Genomic DNA, 21,978 nt, shown 5'->3' with positions numbered 1-21,978 from the left:
GTTTTAAAACAAAACTTACTTCAATATTGATCTGCGCAACCTACCTTTGTCGGCCTCAGAGATTCGCGAAACCAAGTAAGATGAAAAATTCCTCCAAGGTGGCGTCTTTTTTCCTATGGCGTCACCACGCTTGTACTTGCGAGATTGGCCTGTGGTGGCGATACCTGTATTTTGGTTCTTGCTATTTTCTACCTTACAAGAGCTTTGTTTTCAGTAAGAGCGGCTTTTTTGTGATCAGGAGCTGGTATCCTATCGATACAAGCCAACTTCAATTTCTCCTCAGTGTCCCTTTAAATGGCAATAGCTGAGACGAGATTGGAACAATGAATGATTCAGCATTAGCATTGCATTTCGTGGTAGTATCTCACGGTTTCCCATAAAGGACAGTAGTAAGTGAGCGTTTATTTACTACTACCGTATTTATTCGAATCTAGGCCGATCGTTTTTTTTTTTTTTTTTCAAATAATCATATTTCAAACTCTAGGGTCAGCTTAGATTCAAGGATTTTAAAAAATGCACCAGTTTTTCATTGAAACTGCTAAATGTGGTGCATAGCTAGCGCCATCTAGAAAAGTCAGTAAGCAGCTGCTACTAGCCGTGCCAGTAGCCAACCATACACGAGCAACGTCGCCATTTTGACCTGTGTCGTGTCGGCCGTATCGGTGTGCGGCCTGGTGTTATCGCGACAGCGCCAAGCAGGAGATGCCACTACAGTGCCGCTTTCAAGCGAAAAGTTGTGATAGCTGCACAGGCATCGTCGAACCTTCAAGCCGGGCAGGACTTTGGCGTCGACAAGAGAAACGTCCGTCGTTGGAGGGGACAACGACAGCAGCTTTATGCGTGCGCCGCAACGAGGATGGCATTTAGCGGACCAAAGAAAGGCCGTAACGACGAAGTGGAGACAGTTTTGGCCGACTTTGTTCAGACGCAGAGAGCAGCTGCCCTTCCAGTGACAACAGAAGTGCTCCTAGCGAAAGCTGGGGAACTTTCGAGGGAGCGAGGCCTAAAGCGCCAACTCCAAGGACCCTTCCTGGGCGTATGCGCTCAACATCGGCGGTCTTGCCGTACGCCAAAACCGGTCTGCGCATGCGCACTGCACGAAACGCCAGCGAGCCTCGGTGAGGCGCCGATATCTGTCCGTGCTAGATATCGGCGTCAGCGCACGGGTGCTCCTGTACGCATCGGAAGAGGAGTCCGGTTTATAACAATGGGAGGGTCGCGGGGGACTCTTTTCTTCATGGCTTCAAGCTCTTTCAGGTTCCCCGAACTTTTCTTTGCGGTTTAAGTTGTCCTTTCATCGCCCCCCCAACCCTTTCTCTTCAGGTCTTGAAATTCCCTCCGTCGGCTCGGGAGGTGAAGCGAGCGAGCAGCAGGAACATGGAGATGCATGCTTCTTTTCGATGCCCGTTCCGGCGTACGCCCAGGAAGGGACCTTGGAGTTGGCACTTAACGCCAAAGGATTTCAAAGTCAGCCGGGACTGGCTTCAGAAATTCATGAAGAGCTTCGGCTTCAGCCTCCGACATCGCACTACAGTCACCCAGAAGCTGCCACGCGATTTCGAAGAAAAGCTGATGCACGGCCGTGGAAACCACCGTGCTCAAGCTTACAAAGAAAGTATTTCATGGTTTAATAGGTCAAACGTCTTTGAGAAATCAAGAAGTATACCAGTGACTATCCTATTGTGTTTGCGTTCATTCAGTATATATTCCCTTTGATCTAATGGCACAAGTTCAGTAGAGCAATGCTTATGGAAGCCATACTGAGCTGCTGTTTGGGTTTGGTGCTTTTCTTCAAACTGCAAAAAGTTTCTTTTTCGAGTAATTTAGAAAAGATAGATATTGACCTGTAATTTCCGAGCTGGTTTTTGTCGCCTTTTTATCGCAAACTATTGATTCGATGGCCATCGGAACCGTCTGTGTAGCAGTGGTCAGTTGGCTTTTGAGTGGATGACTGCTGGTTCGAGGGCCTTCGAATGGACCGTGTGACAGGTGTATTAGTCATAGTTGTCGTTTTTGGATGCTTCGTCCCATAGCACTGATGCACTGCAGCAAAGCTCTGAGTAAAGGTTTGCCGGTGGTGTTGGTCCGGTGATTTCCAGAAACTGGATGCACCGCTTGAAGGCTCCTCGATGATACGACTTGCAGGCGAAGCGATATAGTGAGAAACGAACTTTTATACAGGCTATTTACAGATGGGTACAAACAAAAGTCAGTATACGGCCACAACTATCCGCGGCCGGCCTAGCCGACCGCCTGCACAGAGGCAAGGGACACCGCGTCCCAACAGTCAAACTGGCGCGCCTCGCACCAGCTCTCAACGGTCACTCCCTCCACACTCGGCCAGACCGAGCGCCTGCCAGCTAGGAGTCGCTAGAGACCAAAGCCCACGGGTGCGGCTCCCTTCGCGGGTACACCCCGAAGATGCCCGCGCCCCTTTCCACACGTAAAAATAAACTGCTAACTGCGGCTCATCAGTTTTGACGAATAGGAAAGCTCAGAACTGATGTCAGCGTTTTCCCTTACCCACGAGTTGCTCCCTAGGTGGTCTCGCAATCCGCCAAGGGGACAGGGGTCCAAGGTCGAGGCCGGCAGATAGCCCCGCCGTCCGGAGCGGCGAAGGACGAATGGGGAGACTAACCAAATAGGCATGAGTCCCCTTCTAACGGCGTGTATCAAAGCAAAACAAAATAAAACAAAAACCGGACGCGCAGCCTAGGTCACTGCCCTCTCGCGGAATATTCGCAACACATGTACAAAAAGATGCGACAGCGCGCCGAACCCTACACCTTCCCCCCAAGACTCGGCTAATCTATTCAGAGATAAGCCAAGACAACAAACAACAAAAAGGGTTCGGCAAGTGGCGGTTGAGCACCTCTGCACGAGCAAGCAACCGGAGCCTGCAAGCCCGCACGCTGCGACTCTTTGTCACACACTCACACCCATCCCGAGCACAATGCTAATGACAATGCTAATTACAGTGCCAATGACAAATGCTCTCAATCTTGTAACTAAGACAGCAGATCATTCTAGGGGCACTCAAACATCTGTAATATGCAAACAAAGACAGTTCTGAGCAGTTTATATCACACTGTCCGTAATCACCGAAGCACACAAGGTAAAATCAGCATAACTGCCGCACAAGAACATTCGGTCATGTCCATGTCTGTAGTCCCCGAACACTGAGTCTTGCCAACTCTGGATCCCCCAAACCCACTTACTGCATCCGCGCTTACTCGAGCCTTTTGTTTCATCTCGAGACGTGCTACCAAGGCTAGCCGTGTTGCATACCTGCGCACGGGTCCTTGTTGGGACATGGCGAGGCCTGTTAAAGGTGGAGTGGGCATGGCCAACGCAGCCTACGATTCAGCGGCGTCCTCCCGGGTTGAACACTAGCACCCGCCGTCTACGACCGAATATCGGTGCGGCACAGGCGGTCAGCGCAGTGACATTCCGTTTGCGCAGTGCACTCAGGCCACGCGCCTTCACTATGGACAGAGCCATGTTTTCTGAGGCCTTCATGCTTTGCGTGCTCAACTGCTGTAGCGTCTTTGCGCTGGACGCCAGTCCCTCAGGCTGCATAGGCAAAGGCTCGTCAAGATCGTGCCGTGATTTGGCGTGCGTTGCAAACTTTTGACGTGTTTCCGTGCTCTGTTCACGGTAAAGGACGCAGACACTGTCCACACCAGCTGATCTACCGTGTGGCAATTTCTCCACTGTAGCATTGCTTGTACCCGTGTCCGCTGTCTCAGAATCAGCTCTAGTCAGCTGCGACACCTGCGCCTCAAACGACGCCGCTACCGCTGAGCTCGATGTTTCATCCGCGTCATTGGTGAAACACCCCTGACGCAACGCTTCCATGTCGATGCGCAAAGAAAGTTCACACTGGACGCCTGCGCCAGGCGAGCCGTCCTTTTCCTCATGCTCATGAGGTTCAGCGCAAAAGTCCGTCATGCCCTCACGTGCGTCGCCCACCGGATGGGTTTTATCGGTCTTTCCCTCTACGGGGCTCATCTCCAAGCCAGCAGGTAGGGACCGCTGTTCTCTTTCAACCTGGATTGCTGACTGAGCAGCATCTGGCATCTCAGCGCCAGCAATCTCTACATTGTTTTCCGGAACTTGCGCTTCGCTCGAAGCGCTTTCTATCCCTACCGGCGTCAAGTTGCAGCAACTAACCACCTCTTCTGTTACACTCCTCAGCGATTCGTAGCCATCTCCTCTACCCGGAGGGGGTGATCGGCTCTGAGCTCGCTCTACCACTATGTGTCTGTTGAAGGCCTTGTCTTCGGCGTTTCACACCCGATGCGGTTCGCACCTTCGTTCGCAACACATGTACAAAAAGATGCGACAGCGCGCTGAACCCTACGCTCTATCTTGGTAGTGGACTGCCGACTGGCTTCTGCTGATGTTGTGTGCCCCAGCTGGGCCCACTCGTGTGTTACTGTGTCTATGGTTGGTTGTTAATTGTACCACACGAGCAGTATTTGGCGGATTTATCGACGTAAGTATTAGGAAATCGTGTATCGGGGGATGTACTAACCAGGGGAAAAACTATGTAACTCTATAGCATGCTTTGTAACAAGATAGCATTAAGGAGCTCGTGCCGCAGAAAATCTGGCGTCATCAACATTGCTGACCGTAAACAAAAAATCCATGAAAAATCCCCAGAGAAGCAACCTGTGAGGCAAGTGGACCACCTAGGTCATGTAACCTTGTGGTGTCATCAGAACCTTCCCACAGAATTGTGAGCAAACTGCGCACCATGGCAGGTGACAGTTAAATGAATGATTGCTCGCTTGGGAAGAGCAGTCTTGGTTGCACAAGCCTCATCGGTGGCAGCGCCTGCCATCGCAGGGAAGTGGCACATAGCTTAGCAACTGCAACACTGCGCCAGGAGTGGTATCAGGACTCCCACGGATCTATGGATGCTAAGCAGATCATGATCACTTCTGCATATATGGGCATTAACCCTTCAAGCTATCGCGTCATACCTATAAGGCAGAGCTTAAGTGTCCCCTTCAATTTTATTGCTCACAGTCAGGAGCGCATGATAGGAATTTAAACTGGGAACGCATCAGTAAAATTGTTCAGTGGCTCTATGCACTGTGCAGTTCTTGCTTTAAAAAGCTTTCCCCACTGGAGGGATGGAACTTCAGCACCTGTAACAAAATTCGTGCCACCTGCAAGCACGTTGAGCGCCATATCGAAAACTTCCAAAGGTTTTTCTAATAACCTGTCTTGCCACTGTTGTGAGAGCACAGAGCAAACATCATAGGATGACCTGTTGAGGGTTTAAGGCCAAATGTCTTTACAGTATACTCTGTAAACTCTGCAGGACAGCGGTACCCATGTTATCCCATTTGCTTCAAGTGCTGGCAAACAGACAACTGGGCACCTACGTAGTTTATATTTGTGCATGCAGGATACTGTCGAGCAGTAAAACTACGCATTCAGTACACTTTGTGGCAAAAGCTACACTAGGCTAGTCAGCAGCACATTTCAGGAGGTCCACGCTAGTCACATCTGCGCATGCGCCGTAACCATGGCAACCAGCTGCGCAGAGGTGTTCGCCACGTGCCATCGCCTCGCCGATTTCCGCCCAGCACCGCGCATGACATCACACTTAGCTATGCACCTCACTGCGCATGCACAATGTTCCGAGGCACGCGGCGTTGCCTCGCTGGTCTCCGCCAGCGCCGCGCGTGATGTCATCACTTAGTTATGCTCCTCACTGCGCATGCACTGTACTCTTAGCGGCTGCGCCGCGGCGAGGATATAAGCTGCGGAGCGGCCGCTCGCCTTGGGAGAAGGCGCAATGGAAGAAGACGAAGTCGCAATGGAAGAAGACGCGGCTGGTGGAAGGTGAAGACGCTTGGAGAGGCGTTCTTCACGTTCCTCGGCCGTCTGTGGCTCACGCTTCACTCTCCGCGCTTCATTCTTACATAGACAGGCAGCCTCACGCCATGCAATGACTTCAGGGTCGTTAGAAGCAGCCTCCCATAGGCTCTGAAGATGCCGCTTGCTATGCACGCGGCCACCAGCTGCGTCTTCTTCCATTGTGCCTCCTACCTAGGCGAGCGGCCGCTCCGCGGCTTATATCCTCTGCCGCAGCGCAGCCGCTAAGAGCATAGTATAGCGCATGTGCCCTTCCTATCCTCGAAATAATCGGCGTGTAGAACATTGTCAACGCCAATGAACACAACGCCGACAGCTTTCGCTTTGTACAGCAGAATCTCGTTGATACGATTCTCACGGGCACCGAAAATAAAAACGTATTATTCAAAAATCGTATTATCCAAAACGGACTCCAAAAGATCGCGAATAATACATACTTGGCACAGAACTTGCTTTTATTAAAGCACTTTAAAATAATCCGTCACTTTGCGCTGCACTTTTTGCTTTTCGAGGTCCTGCAGCAAGCTTTTTTGGAACTCGTAAAAACGAGTAGCAGTTTCCTCACTGAGCTCCGCAGACGCGACAAAGCCACGAAGCCCGTCGAAAGCTTCGAGTGCACTGTCAGTATTTAATGGCCGATGATCGCTGCTGCAATCTCCGGCGTCTTGGTTGTCATCGTCGTCGCTCTCCTCTTCAGCGGTAACATCTGCAATGATGTCTTGGACTGTGCGCAATTCACATGTCGCCAGTTGGTCGTCCGCCGATACAAATTCGTCCGGAGACGCGTCGACATTGAGGTCACCCCAGTCCGGGATGTCAATCTCTGCGCCATCATCTCCATTTTCCTCAGTATCGCCAGGTGCACAAAAAAAGCCACACTTCTTGAAGCAGTTGGCGATGGTGTCGGGTTTGACGCGATCCCATGACATCGCCAGAAAATGGATGGCATCAAGAAGATCCACCTTCAAGCTGGCATCTTTCCGGTCAATCTTGGCCAAAAAGCGTCTGACCAACAAGCTCCTAAAGTGAAATTTCACGTTTCTAATGATTCCTGCATCTAGGGGCTGCAAGTGGCTGGTGCATTTGGGCGGCAGGAAAATTACTTTTACATTTTGCAGCCACGAAGTATCGACAGGGTGCGCGGCACAATTGTCGAGAAATAGAAGAATTCTACGGTTCGCGGCATGCATCCGGGCAACCAGAAGGGTGAGGAACTCTGTGAAAAGGGCTCCGGTCATCCATGCCTTCTTATTCGCTTTGTAAATGACAGGAAGGCGTGGGTTATGCGAAAAGCAACGTGGCTTCCAGTATTTGCCAATGACAGTAGGCTTGAGATTCTCGGTTCCATCAGCGTTGCAGCACAACAATACGGTGACTCTTTGCTTTTTTTTTTCCGCCTTGACATGTCTCACCTTTTATGCTGAGACTTTTCTCGGGCTGAAGGTTGATGAACAACCCAGCTTCATCTGCGTTGAACACGTCCCTTGGCTGGTACTGAGCAATCACCGCCGGCAGAGTCGGAAGCCAGTTGGAGACCTGATCTTGGTCGGCAGACTTCCCTTCGCCGGAAACGGTTTTATACGACAGGCCATGCCGTGTTTTAAAACGATGGAGCCACCCGCCCGAAGCTTTAAAATCTTAGATGCCCAACGAGAGTGCTATCTCATCAGCTTTCTCGCGAACAACTGTCCCGTCCACGTTCACGCCCGCCGCCCTTCCTTCCCTGAACCATGCCAGAAGAAGCTCTTCCATCTTGCCATGCTGGGCGCCCCTTGTTTGCTTCACGCCGGCGCCGAAGACTTGAATATTCTTCTGAATTTCTTCTCGCTTGCCGACGATCGTGTTCAGCGTGGAGACAGGCAAACAAAGTTCGCGTGCCAGGTCGACACGTTTCTTCTGCGGATTTTCGTCGACTTTTGCGAGGATGTCGAGTTTTTCTTTCAGCGATAACGCTTTACGCTTTCTAGACATGAAGCGCACGGGTGAAACGTGGCACCAAAACAGAAGAAACGATAAGGGCGAAGTGCAAGCTGAACGCTCGAAACACCAAAATGGCAACGAGAAATGGCAAGCACAAAGCCAACAAAGCCTACAGCATCGTCAATGCATGCGCCAATCACTGCTTCTTGGTCACGTGATTTTACCGTGAGTACTGTCTTAGGATAGATGGCGCTAAAAACCTTCGGTGCACTTCGGTGCGTTTGGTGTGCGAGCTTGCGAAAATTGCTCCCAGAGGCTGCCACACTGCTGCAGGCGCTGTGCGGAGGCACGGCCGGACTCTAGCCGAGCCGAGCCAGGCCGAGCCTCGAGCATACAAAGCGCGCGTCGCCGCGTCTTTAGTCCGCCGTGCCTGTCGTTTCGCTCGATGTTAATTTCAGTAGCTCTGCCCACCCGCTGCAAAGGACTGGTTCTGATGTCATCATCATACAGAAGACGTTTCCGGGATCGTATTATCCAAACCGACGTGGAAATACGATCGTATTAGCTGTACAAAAATGCATTTACCTCTATAGGGCATCGGCCGGGAACGAAAAAAAAAACGTATTATGCCGAAAAACATAATTAGCCGAATCGTATCAACGAGATTTCACTGTATATCCTGGATTAGCTCAGCTAACCCACATTCATTTTTCTCTTTTGATAATTCGTCTCCTTGGTGTTCTATGTGTTTTAACAAGTGCCGGTGTAGTTTCATGCAGCCCATATTGGTGGGACAAATAAATTTGACAAACTTGTTGAGCTTTTCAGCTTTTTTCTTCAGTCGACTGCGTCATAATTCTTCTTGAACAAATTTTAAATTCTATGGAAGTTTTCTTTTGCACCAATAAGACTGCAAGACAGATGTATACCATATTTGAGGTCTTTTTGTAAACTTGTTGTTGTGAATGCTTACCGTTTTTATCTGCAAAACCAGTGGCCGAAGCGGCTCGAAGGTGATGTCATTCAATTTCTAGAGTCATTTTGAGTGCAGTTTTACGGTTTGTATGCATGTGAGACACGTGTACAGCTTGCGCCTTGTAAAGAGTTAAGATCAACTTGAATGGTGTTCGCAGTTGTAGTAACACTGTGGTCTTGTGTGATGGTCGTTTGTGCAGGAGGAGGAGATGACTGGCATCCTGGAGAGTCTGACACCTGACGACGTGCGGGTGCTGGTGCAGAGTGAGGATGAGCTCTCCCGCCAGGGCTCCTTCAAGAGGGTGTTCCCGGGTGGTCACCATAGCGATGTCAGCCTGCTGGCCCACCGCCGCTACTACAACCTGCTGCTGGCTGCCTGGGAGAGGCGCTTTGGACTCCAGAGGCACAAGGGTGGGTGAAAGCTTTGCGAGTGAAAATTGGGAAAGTTATGTGCAAAGTGGCTTCGTCAGTGGAAATTTCAACAGCATGTTGCTGTAGCTGCTTTCCCGGCTCATTCGTGCTGGCGGCCGCTTTGCCTGGACGACCGTGAAAGCAAGAGAGTAAACTTCAGTAAACACCTGCAGCATGTACTGCATTGGAATCTGAAACTTTACGACTGTGGGCAGTTCGGTTTTTCCGAACTCCACACCTCACTCCGCACCTCACGTTACCAATATCAAAAGTAGGAAGCCGCTGCGTGAGGAGAGTAATGCGAGGGTAATGTCTGTTTCCCGGGGTAGTGATGGCTGCCAAGGCTGAAAGTGGCAACCCGCAAGAAGGAGTGAGCTCTCTTGACTGTGCTCTGACATGTGTGAAGGGCATGTGCACGAGTGAGAATGCTCTCTCAGCTGCTGGGCTTGTTCCATTCATCACTAGGGCTTGAGGCACTTGCATGGAAGGCTGAAGTTAGAAGTCAGCAGAAAATCACTTTGCCTAAATAATGTTAGCAGCATTTTTCTGCAAGCTCCTAGCTTTATGGAGAACAACAATGAAGCAGGCATCACTTCGCAGTTGCCAGCTGATTGTACCCTTCGGGTTAATAACTGCATACTACATCGCATAAGAAATACACTTTCCAAAAATTTTACACAAATTGGAGGGCTGGGTGGGGTGCACTCATTGTGTAGCGTAATACATAAGATAAATTTGTATTTTGACAACTGAAATAACAGGTTTGTTCATTATGCTAGGGTATCCATTGCATAGTTACTATATTTGGCAAATGTATTACGCGAGTTTTTCCCTCAGGTTGTTGGCTTCAGAAATCATCTCGTGCTATATTTGGAACCAAGGTATACAAGTGTCACGTCATTTTTAAGAAGTTCTGTCACTGCTGCTCAAGCTAGCTGTGGCGACCGTCACCATTAGGCACGTGAGCTGACAGGAGTAGCCAATTTTCTGACAACCTTGGGGCTTGCCGGGCGACACGGACGCACTTGGAAGAGGATAGCTGTGGATGCATGTTAAAAGGAAGCAGCGTGAGCCATTGAGGAAGAGTAGGGAAAATAAATATTGGTGAATGAGCTCAGGACTGGGCAGCACAGCCGTGAAGGCAGCCTGTTTTGTATGAGAGGCTGTGCATGCATGCTTAGTGCATCAGAAGCTTTGGTGCAGTCAATGGTTTTGTGCACAGTTCTGTAGTGTTCCCTTTCAAATAATACTGGTGTATGTGCTGCTACCTTGTTTTTGCATGCCACCCTTGTTTTATTTTTATTTTTCCTTCATAGTGTTCAAAATGTTCAACAGTCTCGCAAGAGAACAGCAGTTCACAATTGGTAGCGAGGTGCTGGAAGTGATAAGGGAATATGTCTACTTAGGTGGTGACCGCTGATCCGGATAATGGGAAGGAAATAACTAGAAGGGTAAGAATGGGGCGAAGCACATACGTCAGATTCTCTCATATCATGAATAGCAGTTTACCAGTATCCCTCATGAGAAAAGTGTACAACAGTTGTATCTTACCGGTACTCACCTACAGGGCAGAAACGTGGAGGCTAACGAAAAGGGTTCAGCTTAAGGACAGCACAGCGAGCCATGGAAAGAAAAATGATGGGTGTAACGGTAAGAGAACAGAAGCGGGTGGAATGGGTGAGGGATCAAACGCGGGTTAATGACATCCAGTCGAAATCAAGAGGAAGAAATGGGCTTGGGCAGGGCATGTAATGCGAAAATAAGATAACCGCTGGTCGTGAAGGGTAACGGAGTGGATTCCAAGAGAAGGAAAGTGTAGCAGGCTTCGGCAGGAAGTTGGGTTGGCAGATGAGATTGAGGAGTTTGCAGGCATAGGGTGGATGCAGCTGGCAAAGGACAGGGTTAATTGGAGAGACCAGGGAGAGGCCTTTGCCCTGTAGTGGGCGAAGTCAGGCTGATGATGATGATGATGAAACTCCCCCTCGCGTTATAATTATGTAAATGTTCTAATACAGTAAAACCTCGCTATAGTAAAAACTCAGATACAGGAAAATGAAAGTGTGGTCTCATTTCTTACATTTTTTTCTTTCTCGGGTATAGTAAAGAGCTGTGGCAACATACTTCCCGCAGAATGATGACTTCGCGGTATGCGCGAATATGCGCGGTCGAGGATCGTGAGGCCAGCATTCGGAGGCAAACGGATCATGAAGACGATTAAACGGTGTTTTTTTAGATGACTTCACTACCAAGCTGAAGAGTGCGAGAAGAAGCCAACTTTTTAATGGCCTTGGGGTCGTCAGACAAAGTGCGTGGCATGCATGGCATGCACGGGAAAAGAAAAAAGCTAGAGCTGGCCATGAAAGTAGAAAGCAGGCAGCACCGTCCGCTGAGAAAGGAAAGCTAGTAAAAGTTGCAGGAAAGATGAGAGCGAATGTTCGTAGCATGGCAGCAGTGGGACTGTGTGGGCGGTTTTGCCGTGCTTGACTGTGTCGCATGCATTTCTTAACTGGTGTCTTTAAATGACACTGATTCTGTGGGAGGTGACACCATGTTCACTCAACGCTTTGGTTTTTACATGGAATCAAACTGGCGTTGTTTTTGTGCAAATGCAGTACTTCCACAAAGTGTAAACGAAATCCAAACTGTGGTTAGCATAAAGCGTGATGACTTAAAGTAAATAATTGTCACATAAAGGGACATCAAGAGCAGGATGGAAGGTATTTGTGAGTGTTTCTTTTATAAACCAGCAGTGTGTTTAGCAAGTAGCCATTTAATAGAGCATCCACCCTGATATAGTAAATATTTTTGCTGGTCCGAGTCACTTTAGTACAGAGAGGTTCTACTGTACAGTGATAGTACAGTAGTTGGGCAGCTGTACGTGGTAAAAAATAGCGCAGCGGCGACGAACACGTACGAAGAAAGAAGACGGACAAGCGCTGTGGACCAAGGATAGCATGGCAGTCGTCTGCAGGTGATCTGCTTTGTGCGATTGGTGACGTGTTGAAATAAAAATATGGCAGTGTTAATGAAAGGTGGTTTGCTGTCGCCTATTTCTGTTTTGTGCATGGCACATTAGGTGACTCATGGGACCTCTGCTCATAAGCTTTTCTGTGTTCTGCCCAGGTGTGGAGTGGCTACAACGGCTCTGTGCCAAGGGCTTCCACCTCATGTCACCGGACACGGTGGGTGCTTTACATGAACCACAAGGGGTGCCTCACTCACAAACTGACTGACAGTCCAGATCAGGGGTTCCTAATCATTTTAGTTTCTCGAAACCTTCAGCAGGTTTTGAAAGATGCTGAGAATCCTGCTTGTCTTGGCTACCATCAGTTCCTGCCTAATACGGATTCGGAGAAGAGCTGACAGATGGCCTCTCAGAAAGTGACCAAATAGTTACTGTTTATACTCATGTAAGGTGTAAGGGCCACACCCTCCAACTTGGCAGCTGGCAATTAAAAAAAAAAAAAATCAGCCAAAAGAATTGCTTCATGGGTGTATAATTTTGCCCATGAGGTACATTATGCTGGGAGCTGTTATACGATAACTGCCTGTTACACTTGGCACAACCATGCATGTGTCTTCTCGCTCGTCAGACTCCACTTGGAACCGCGAACATGCAGTGCCCTAGTGCTGCTAATTTGTCTAACTAGTGTGGTGAGTACCCATGCTAGTGGCGCACTTCCTTGCAGTGATGCACCACCCACCAGGCTCGGGCGATACGCGTCATAGTAGTAGCGCTCCTTTCGCCCAGTGTCGCAAGGCCTAACACGCTTCGCATCGAAGCCGTAGTGAAAGTGCTTTGAATCTAGCCGCCGTCTACTATAAAAAGTATAACCTTGTTACTGGTTCACCATCACACAATAACCTCACATTAAGGGGGGACGTGGCCCTTGAAAACCGAAAAATCGCGAAAAAGGCGATTTTTGGAAAAGTGAATATTCTGACAGTTTGTGTCATAAACTACCTGTTCAGCAAATATCAACGCCTAATTCGTCGTGAAAGTACTTCAAATTAAATATCGAACAAGCCGCGGCAGCCGCTGAGCTGCTAGAAAGCGCCGAAAATACCCCAACTTCGAGCGCATGCCGTTTTTCAGCCAGCGAACTGAGCGCTGCCATCTTTGTCTTGTTTTGTTCGTGAATTCTTGCTCTTTTTTTTGCCTCCGACGACGACCGCGGCAGCAGCATGGTGGAAGCGTGGCTCGCTTGTGATTGGGGCCCTCAAAGCGCCTTTCGAGCTTCCCGCGTTTGAAATGCGAGGCTGCGATTGGCCGAAGGGCGCACTCCTCGAGAACGTGGGGGATCGCGCGGCCGCTATTGGCTGCTGAACGCGCTGACGAGGCAGTCCCCTTTCGGCGGCGGCCGGCGCATCGTCTGCATTGGCCGCCATGGCTCTTTCCTTTTCTCGTTGTTGGCGGTCTTTGTGGTTTGTGCGCTCCCTTCACGTTTCGCCAGGTTTGTGTTCGCTGTTGTCACCGTCTTTACGATATCTCGCCGTGCCGTCCGAACAGTTTCCTGCAGACTGTTGCGCAGTCAGTCACGATGCATCCAACAAAGCGAAAGACGCTACACGCGTTCGGTGCGCGGAAGCGTGCTATGAAGTTGGTTCGTGCGGCGAAGCGTGCCACCAACAGCCACTGTGTCGATGCTTCCAGCCGCGTAGCTTCTGCTACATCGCTACCAGGCAGTGATTGCGTCGCTGCTTTCAGCGACGTACCAGCAGCTTCTTCGGTGCAAGAAAGCGTTGCTTCGGGCACGCCTTGTGTACCGAACTCTTCAACCTCAGCGATTGCGGCCTCCAGCTCCGGTCTGGAGTCTATCCCCAAGCGTGACAACGCGTCGCGCGCCGTTCACTTAGAAACGCATTTCCTGACGCGCGAGGAGATTGAGGCGGCGGATGCACAACGTGCTGTTGTTCAAGAAAGACTTGGCGCCATGCCAGCGACACAACGGAAGTTTGAAGCGATGCCGCCCGATCCCAGATCTGCCACCGCTACAAGTGAAGGTGCGAAATTTTGCCTTGTGCAAATGGATACCCTAAGCGACCTGCTCTCTAGCACCTTGTGCAAGCATTGCCTTGCGCCCGGGTTGACCGTTCAAGAAGGCACCCAGCTTGGACTTGCAACAAAGCTTGAACTGATGTGCCCACATTGTGGGATGGTTGCAAGCTCGTGGAACTCCCAACGCCAGAATGAAGCAATGGCCTTTGAAGTGAACATACGAGCCGTTATGGCAATGAAGCAGATTGGCAAGGGCCAGACAGCTCTCAAGGACTTCTGGGCAACAATGAATGTATCTCACAGAGGGCTTCATCATAGCACATTCCAGAAGCACCTGAAGAAGACATTCAGGGACAGAGAGATCCAGTGCATGGACAAGTTCTACGCCGAATCAGCTGCTGCAGTGAAGGAGGTCTACAAGGAGATGGACCCAAGCTTTTGCAGAGACATCACTGTAGCATATGATGGAACTTGGCATAAGCGTGGCCACACATCCCACATTGGAGTTGGGGTGGTGATTGAGTACCATACAGGCCTCATCGTGGATGCTGTGGTTCTGTCTAACCAGTGCCTTGGTTGTCAAGTAGGACCAAGACGTGGAGATGCAGATTACTCAAGCTGGCATGAGCGTCATGTTTTCCAGAAAAACACTGATGCTAAATCCGGGAGGATGGAAGTAGAAGCAGCTTTGATTCTTTTCAACCGTTCAGTCTCAAAGCACAACCTTCGTTACGCAACGCTTGTTTCTGATGGAGACAGCGCCACCTTCTCAGCCCTTGTGGAAGAGAACATCTACGGACTAGTCCCCATTGTTAAAGAAGAGTGCCTCAACCACGTCCAAAAGAGGATGGGCACGGCACTGCGGAACCTTGTGCAAAAAAGTGAAAAGTCACTGGGAGGGAAGGGCAGGCTGACAAAGGCTCTCATTGATAAACTGACAGACTATTATGGCTGGGCCCTGAGAAACAACTCCAACGATGTGGCTGCAATGCAGCGTGCAGGGATGGCATCGTACTACCATGTCACATCAACTGAAGAGGAGCCTCGCCATGACTTCTGCCCAGAGGGTGCGAACTCATGGTGCCGTCATAACGTTGCCGAGGCAAGTGATTCACCACAGCTAAAGCATAAGTACAGCCTTCCAGGCTACGTCGCTGAGGCTATGCTGCCTGTTTACCAGCACCTCTCGCAGGCTTCTCTTCTGCAACGCTGCCTGGGTGCAAAGACGCAAAATGCGTCTGAGTCTTTCCACTCTGTCCTATGGTCCCTGATGCCAAAGGAGCAGCACGCGTCTTTGATTGCTGTGCAGACAGCACTGCATGAAGCAGTGCTGAGATATAATGCTGGTTGTCAAAGGGTCACCGAAGAAATCTCTGTGTCAGTGGGGCTCACACCTGGCCACCTAGCCACCCAGCGAACTGCAGAAAAAGATGCCCTGCGCATGGACAAGGCCGAGAAAAGGAATCGGGTGAAGAATGAGAGGCGGCAAAGGAAAAAAGTGCTCAAGGACACCACCAGCTATTCTGCAGGGTCATTTTTGACCTAGGAATAGGTTTGAAACTTTCTCGAGGGCCATGTTTAGAAATGACTTTTTTCCTGGTGTGGCTGCTCATTCTGATTACATTTCGGGAACCACTTGTCAGATTTCCATGGGGTTTTTTTATTTCGTACCTGAATAAATTTCTGAGGGCAAGACAAGCCCACTTTTTCAAGTTATTGTATCTTAAATTTGTCGTAAGCAATTAAAATTTATGTAATAAAGGTCTAACGAGTGACACTAAATTCAGTGCTGTGCTAAAATTTTGCAGCAAGGAAATTCAGCCAAAGGGCCTTGTCTTGCCCTGCAGTACCTATCTAGCAATAACCATAATGAATTTCACAGTGACAGCGCTGTTTTCAAATTCTCCAGGCCTGGAATAAGGGACCTATGGGAACCATTTTGATATACTCCCGTAACTTTAGAACCAGTGTGCACAGCTTCATGAAACTTGGTATTTCTTCAAATGTTTGTGTTCTGAGCCTACCCAAAAAATTTCATTCAGATATCTCAAGAAACAAGAAAGCTGGTGTTCTCGCAACCTTTGAGGGCTGTTTTCTCAGAATGTATTTTTTGCCTGGCGTGGCTGCTCATTCTGGCTGCTGCTCGGGAACTGCTTATCGGATTTCCATGGGGTTTTTTTTATTCCTTACCTGAATAAATTTCTGAGGGCAAGACAAGCCCTCTTTTTCAAGTTATTGTGTCTGAAATTATTCATAAGCAATTAAAATTTGCCTAATGAAGGTCTAATTGGCAACACTAAATTCAGTGCTGTGCTAAACTTTTCCAGCAAGGAAATATAGAAAAAGGGCTCTGTCTTGCCCTGGGGCACCTATCCAGGAATGACCACAATGAATTTCACAGTGCCAACACTATTTTCAAATTCTCCAGGCCTGGAATAAGCAACCTATGTGAACCACATTGATATACTCCTGTAACTTGAGAACCGGTGCCCACAGCTCCATGAAACTTGGTACTTCTTCAAATGGTTATGCTGTGAGCCTACCCTGAAAATTTCATCGATATATCAAGAAACAAAAAAGTCGGTGTTCAAGGGTAGCCTCCCCCCTTAAGGGAAGATGCTGCTCGGAAAAACTTTTTCTTTAATATCCGCCACAGCCTAATGAAATTTTCACCATTTGAAGAGTTCGCGCTATTCTTTTGAAATCTGCTTTTAATTTTGTGATAGCTCACTTGGTTTGCCTTCTGCATTTCATGGATTAGTGAAAACAATGCATGTTTGTGCACACTTGGGTCATAACAGTGAGCGCAAGGGAACACTACAAAATAGCTCAGATTGCTCCCTAAGAATAGCAGAATACAGTAAAGCATTGAGAAACAGTGTATCATTTGTTTTTTATTCTAGAAAACTGTTTTAAAACAAGACTCAATTTTACCATGGTTGACGAAGACATTTTCAAATTATCATACAGAATATGTTTGTTTAAGGCTGTGAAAGTGGTTTCTTTGTATATTCAGTATTTGTTAAAGCGTAAGCATGCCACCAAATTTCATTGTGATGAGACTACATAAAGTGCTCAAATTTTAGTGCACAAACTCTAAAAATGTCACAAAACGGAGAACAGAGAAAAACTCATTTGAAAGTTAGAAAATAAGTTTACTACTATTCCAATTACCCGATATTTATGAAATTTACATATGCTGGAAAAACTGTCCTAAAATAGCACACAGTCATAAAGCACCAGCCTCATATGTTGTCCCTTCACAGTCTCTGCCCTGTTCCATCAAACATGACTGCTAAGTCAGTGGACCCTGCGGCGTCTACTGTCAGCCGTCTGGCCCGTTCAATCTTTTTGACAACGGTGGCATGCAGTTTTTTTGGCTATGGCAGCGAAAGCTTTGTGATGCACTGGTTTTGGAGTGCCAAGTATAGCACACCAGCTGCTCGTGCCCGGCACTGATTGCGCGCACTGCGACCACCGACTTGAGGTACACGACGAAGGTGTCTCTCGCGCTACCGCGGATGGACGTCTCACCACTGCCATTGCACGACGGAGATACGTGGCTTGAGGTGTAGGTGCACGAGATGACGTCCGCAGGACATGCTTCATTTCGGCCATGCGGTTGCAAAAACAAAGCCAGTCCTTTTCGTTTTCGGACCGATTCTCTGACTGAAAAATCGCATTGCCTGCAGGTTGGGCATGCCGCGCCGCTGACGAGGTTGCTCAACTCGCTGATCTCGCAGATAACTGTGCTTGCGTGCTTGTCTTCATGCTTGCGGTCGCCATCAAACATCTTTAGCTTTCACTCTGATGCACTGACGAAGTTGTCGACGCTCCAGACAAAGTTCGAAGAACGTGCATCGGGTGTGCGTCATCGTTGCCGCGGTCAGGACTAGCAGCAGCCGAATCTGCCGGCACCGGCGCTCTCCGCTTGCGTTTGGGGCGCCTCCCTTTGTACTGGTGCCTTTTCAAGAACTTCCGTGCACGAAACTCTCGTTTCTCGCTGACATTCATGGCGGAAAAGAGTACAGAAACTCAGGCAGATGCGTTGGTTCTGGTCTTGGTCACAGCAGAAGACAGAGCGAGCGCATTTGTCGCGCATCCAAATGTGCCACAGGCAATGGCAGGGCTCCGATTGTACCATGTGATTTAAAAAGCCAGTCGTGGCGCTTGATTTCGGCAAGAAACAGTGCTTTTTTTCGTATTTTTATCAAGAATGCACCACTACCGAAGTAGCTCCTAGGAGAATAAAGCTAGGCCTACTTCCCCACGAAGATTCAAGAGCGGGCAACGGCGTGGGGCGAAATGCAGCGTGCCCAAAATTCGGTCAGATTTGCACTTTCACGAGCCATCGCGAGTGGTTTAATTGTGTTTTTGCTAACTTCCCGTTTATTCTCAGCTTTGATTTTTTGATACATGAAAGAAGAGGCTTGAAGAAATACAAAACCGAAGAAAACAGAAAATCGGCTTTTTCGAAAAAAAATTGTGGTTTTTTTCATCCGCATCTCCCCTTACAATGAACATAAATTCATTTCTGCAAGGACTTCGGCAGTGAAGCACACAAAAAAGCAGGCCAGGCAGATGCCACTTCGCATGACGACCACAGGTCATACGCTTGGTTTGCTGCTCCAAACCGCCAGCCAAGGCGTCACTACTCTCACGCGAGCACCAGTTCTTTGGAGGTTTATGATGTGAACTTGGGAGTGACGTGGCATTTGCCAGTAAACTGATCTGGCAACCTGTTTTACTTTGTGCGGTTAATTCGCACCAGTCGTCGGGTGCGAATCCTGTCATGCATACTTTCAATGCATTTTGTATTTGAAGGGTTTGCCAGGACTGCACTGATTCATCATAGAAATGCGTGTCACTGCATAACAGTGGGAAGCATAATCGAGGGTTCACTATAGTGAGAAAAATTTTAAGGGGGGACACGCCTCTTTGCGACCAAAAATTGGTCAAAAAATCGGATTTATCTTTTCATTGTCGCGATCCTGAGGTCAGTGTACAGCTGTCTATGAATTTTCATTGAAAAATACCACTTAATTCGTGAGTTATAGCATTCCAAAGACGTGAAACCACGTGCACGGTCCTTTAAATTGAGGTCCAGTCACACCGAACCTTGATCGCCCGCAGTTCAAGAAATACGCGCTCCGCCAGCGCCATTTTGGTTTCGTTTGAAAAGCCTCAATTCAGGCTATTCCCTATTCCGGTTGGCAACCATGAGCAAGCCCTGGAAGTGGTAAACAAAGAAACAAATTTGGGCAAAATGCTCACTGCTATTGGTTTTCCAAATCACGTGACTAAAATGGCAACGTTTGGTTGGCTGGTGGCGGCGAACGCTTGCGTCCTAGGCCATTTTGAGTTGGTCGGGCCATCTCGCTGCCATGGCCAACTGAGGTCTGTCGGGTGCTAAGTGCGAAATATTTCGATTTGCGCAAGTCTTAGGCTAAAAGCACTAAATGGGAGCGAATGGTAGAGATCTGAAGCGCACTGAGTATGCTACATCGTCGCACATTTGGCGATGACGCTCCGCAATGGCCAGATAATGCATTAACCGGTGGTACTTAGTGCGACAGCGAGGAATGGACACATATCCTTAGGGAAGGAAAGGTAGAGATCCGAAGTGCATTGGGTGCGCTGCATCATCGCATCCCATTATCTGCAATCAGCGATGAAGTGCCGACGCTTCACGATTGCCCGTTAACACCATCACTGGCACTGCTTAGCGCAACAGTGCAGATGAAGAAACAATACCTTAGCAGCTTTTGTGGACAGCCAGCAATGGTGCGATAGATTGAGCTTTCCGATAAAGTCGCGAAACGGTGTCCCGCAACATGCGGAATCTGAAACCTTGATGAAATAAACTTGCTCCTGAATGTTTTGAGGGGCAAGATGAGCAAACGATCGTATCATTTGTTAGAGGCTGACTGCGATCATTGTGCCGTTGTGAGATACAGTGGCACGCCGCAACTTTTGGAGGTCTCAGCGCAATGGCACTCGTTTTGGGTTCCAGCCTCCGCACCATGCCATCTGTTTGCCGGCAATTTCCTTGTTGCAAGCGCAATTAAGTCGATGGGAGATGATGCTTCCACAAGAGAAACCAGCCAGAACACCTCAGTGGTTTATATTTAGCCTTGGTACCATAAAAATATGTCAAAAACGTTTTCCCGATTTCTAAAAACTGCATTTTTCGCACATTCAGAATTTTGGAAGAGCGATATCTCCGCTTCTATATCAGCTATTACTACAGTTCTTAGTGTGCTAGAAAGATAAATGTGCAGGTTGTGCGGTGATGCTAGCTTCAAACCACTGCCTCTTTAGAAATATTTTCTAAATAAATCCTTTGTCTTAGTCATCAAAATGAGCTTTTTCTCTGTCAAGTTTTACCAGCTGTAACTATTGTCCAAGTCGTCCTGGAAGTCATCCAAGTCCCCACATTGCTATCGTGCAGTGAATCCAACCTAACTAAAGCCTGCGGGGAGTCGTTCACTACCAGGAGTGTTGAGGAAAACAACTGTACCTAACATGACTAGACCTCTTATATAGGCGGATATTTTCAAAGCACTGTCCACTGCAGTGTCGTTGCAAAGCAGGCCAGGCTTTGCGACACCTAGCGAGTAGTACATTGCCAGCATACCAGTGGGCAGCTTGTCACTTCAAAAAGCGCGTTACTATCAAGGCACTGTATTCTTGTTTTCGGGTTTCAGATAAACTTATGTGTTGCCATTTTCTGTGTCAACTGTGGATAAATTCAACTTTTTTGAGATTCGCTGCGAGCTGGATATACCCGGGATCAGCTGTAACAGGATTTGACTGAATGTGAAATGTGTGAAACGTCCCTCTATTTGCTATTTTAGCAGCAAGCTTAGCATAGACAAAAAGAACTTCTCTTAGAGCTTGTCTCATCTCCAGGGCTACCAAAGCTACACCTGTAGCTTGGGTGTAGCATGTAAAGCATATACAGTAGAATCTCAATACTAGTAGAATGTCAAGGAATGACGAGAAATATTATAATCCAAAATTCGTATCATCCAAAACGAGCCAAACCTGCGTGCAGAAGCACAGGAAATGCTTTCACGTAGATCCGTTTTCAGCTGATGAGGTTTATTGCACGTTTAGCATAGCGCATACTGCGCGCCTCCACTGGGCATGTGCTGATGGTCTCGATACGGCAGATGCGCCTGCAGCTAGCCAGCACCTGACACCCTCAGAGTAATCTGCGCATGTACAGTGGTGGCGCACGGTAAGCGGTAGCGATGGCAGTATGCGCTATACTAAATGTAAAGGCTTGTCTTAGCATGATCCGTCACCACAAACGGGTTCCTTGCCATGCCGACTGTGCATGCACAAATGACCCAGAAGGATGCACTGCTGCCACTACGCAGGTACAGCTTGGTTCTCACGGGTGCGGATCACGGCAGTGGATCATGCTATGTTAAATTTCTCTAAATCTCTGTTTACTGCTGCACACCACTGCACATTGTCGGAACTGGTGATTGTGCTGATGTGCATGAAGGCAGTGTTTAATATTCGTGCCACACGTGCACAAGAAATGGCAGTAAATACTTAAGACCTCAAGTGTGCTAATGTGATTATTTTCGGAGCGTTGCTACACGTCCACATTTAATGTCATTATATGTCAGTCATGAGGATGACAATGCCTTCCTTGCAGGCCTTGTCGGCATTCAGGGAATAAACGTAGCACAAAAAAGGCAGGGACTGACTTAATCCTTGTCTTTTTTTTTTGCGCAGTGTATTTTTTCTCTGAATCATGAATCAAC

At 48.5% G+C, this 21,978-nt stretch overlaps 2 protein-coding genes across 2 annotated transcripts in view; both read left to right on the top strand.

Moving 5' to 3' along the window:
- Nucleotides 1-21,978, top strand: part of LOC144124569 (tubulin monoglutamylase TTLL4-like) — a 156,565-nt gene that overhangs the window by 132,338 nt on the left and 2,249 nt on the right. The window contains 2 exon segments of the mRNA XM_077657315.1: nucleotides 8,988-9,198; nucleotides 12,322-12,380. Coding sequence (XP_077513441.1) covers nucleotides 8,988-9,198; nucleotides 12,322-12,380 — 270 coding nt within the window.
- LOC144124570 (uncharacterized) lies at nucleotides 13,423-15,866 on the top strand. Its single transcript, XM_077657316.1, has one exon. It carries the CDS (start codon nucleotides 13,740-13,742, stop codon nucleotides 15,741-15,743), a length of 2,004 nt encoding a protein of 667 aa, XP_077513442.1. The 5' UTR covers nucleotides 13,423-13,739; the 3' UTR covers nucleotides 15,744-15,866.

Source organism: Amblyomma americanum, chromosome 3, assembly GCF_052857255.1.
Source record: "Amblyomma americanum isolate KBUSLIRL-KWMA chromosome 3, ASM5285725v1, whole genome shotgun sequence".
Taxonomy (NCBI): domain Eukaryota; kingdom Metazoa; phylum Arthropoda; class Arachnida; order Ixodida; family Ixodidae; genus Amblyomma; species Amblyomma americanum.
This window is presented reverse-complemented; position numbering and strand designations above follow the sequence as displayed.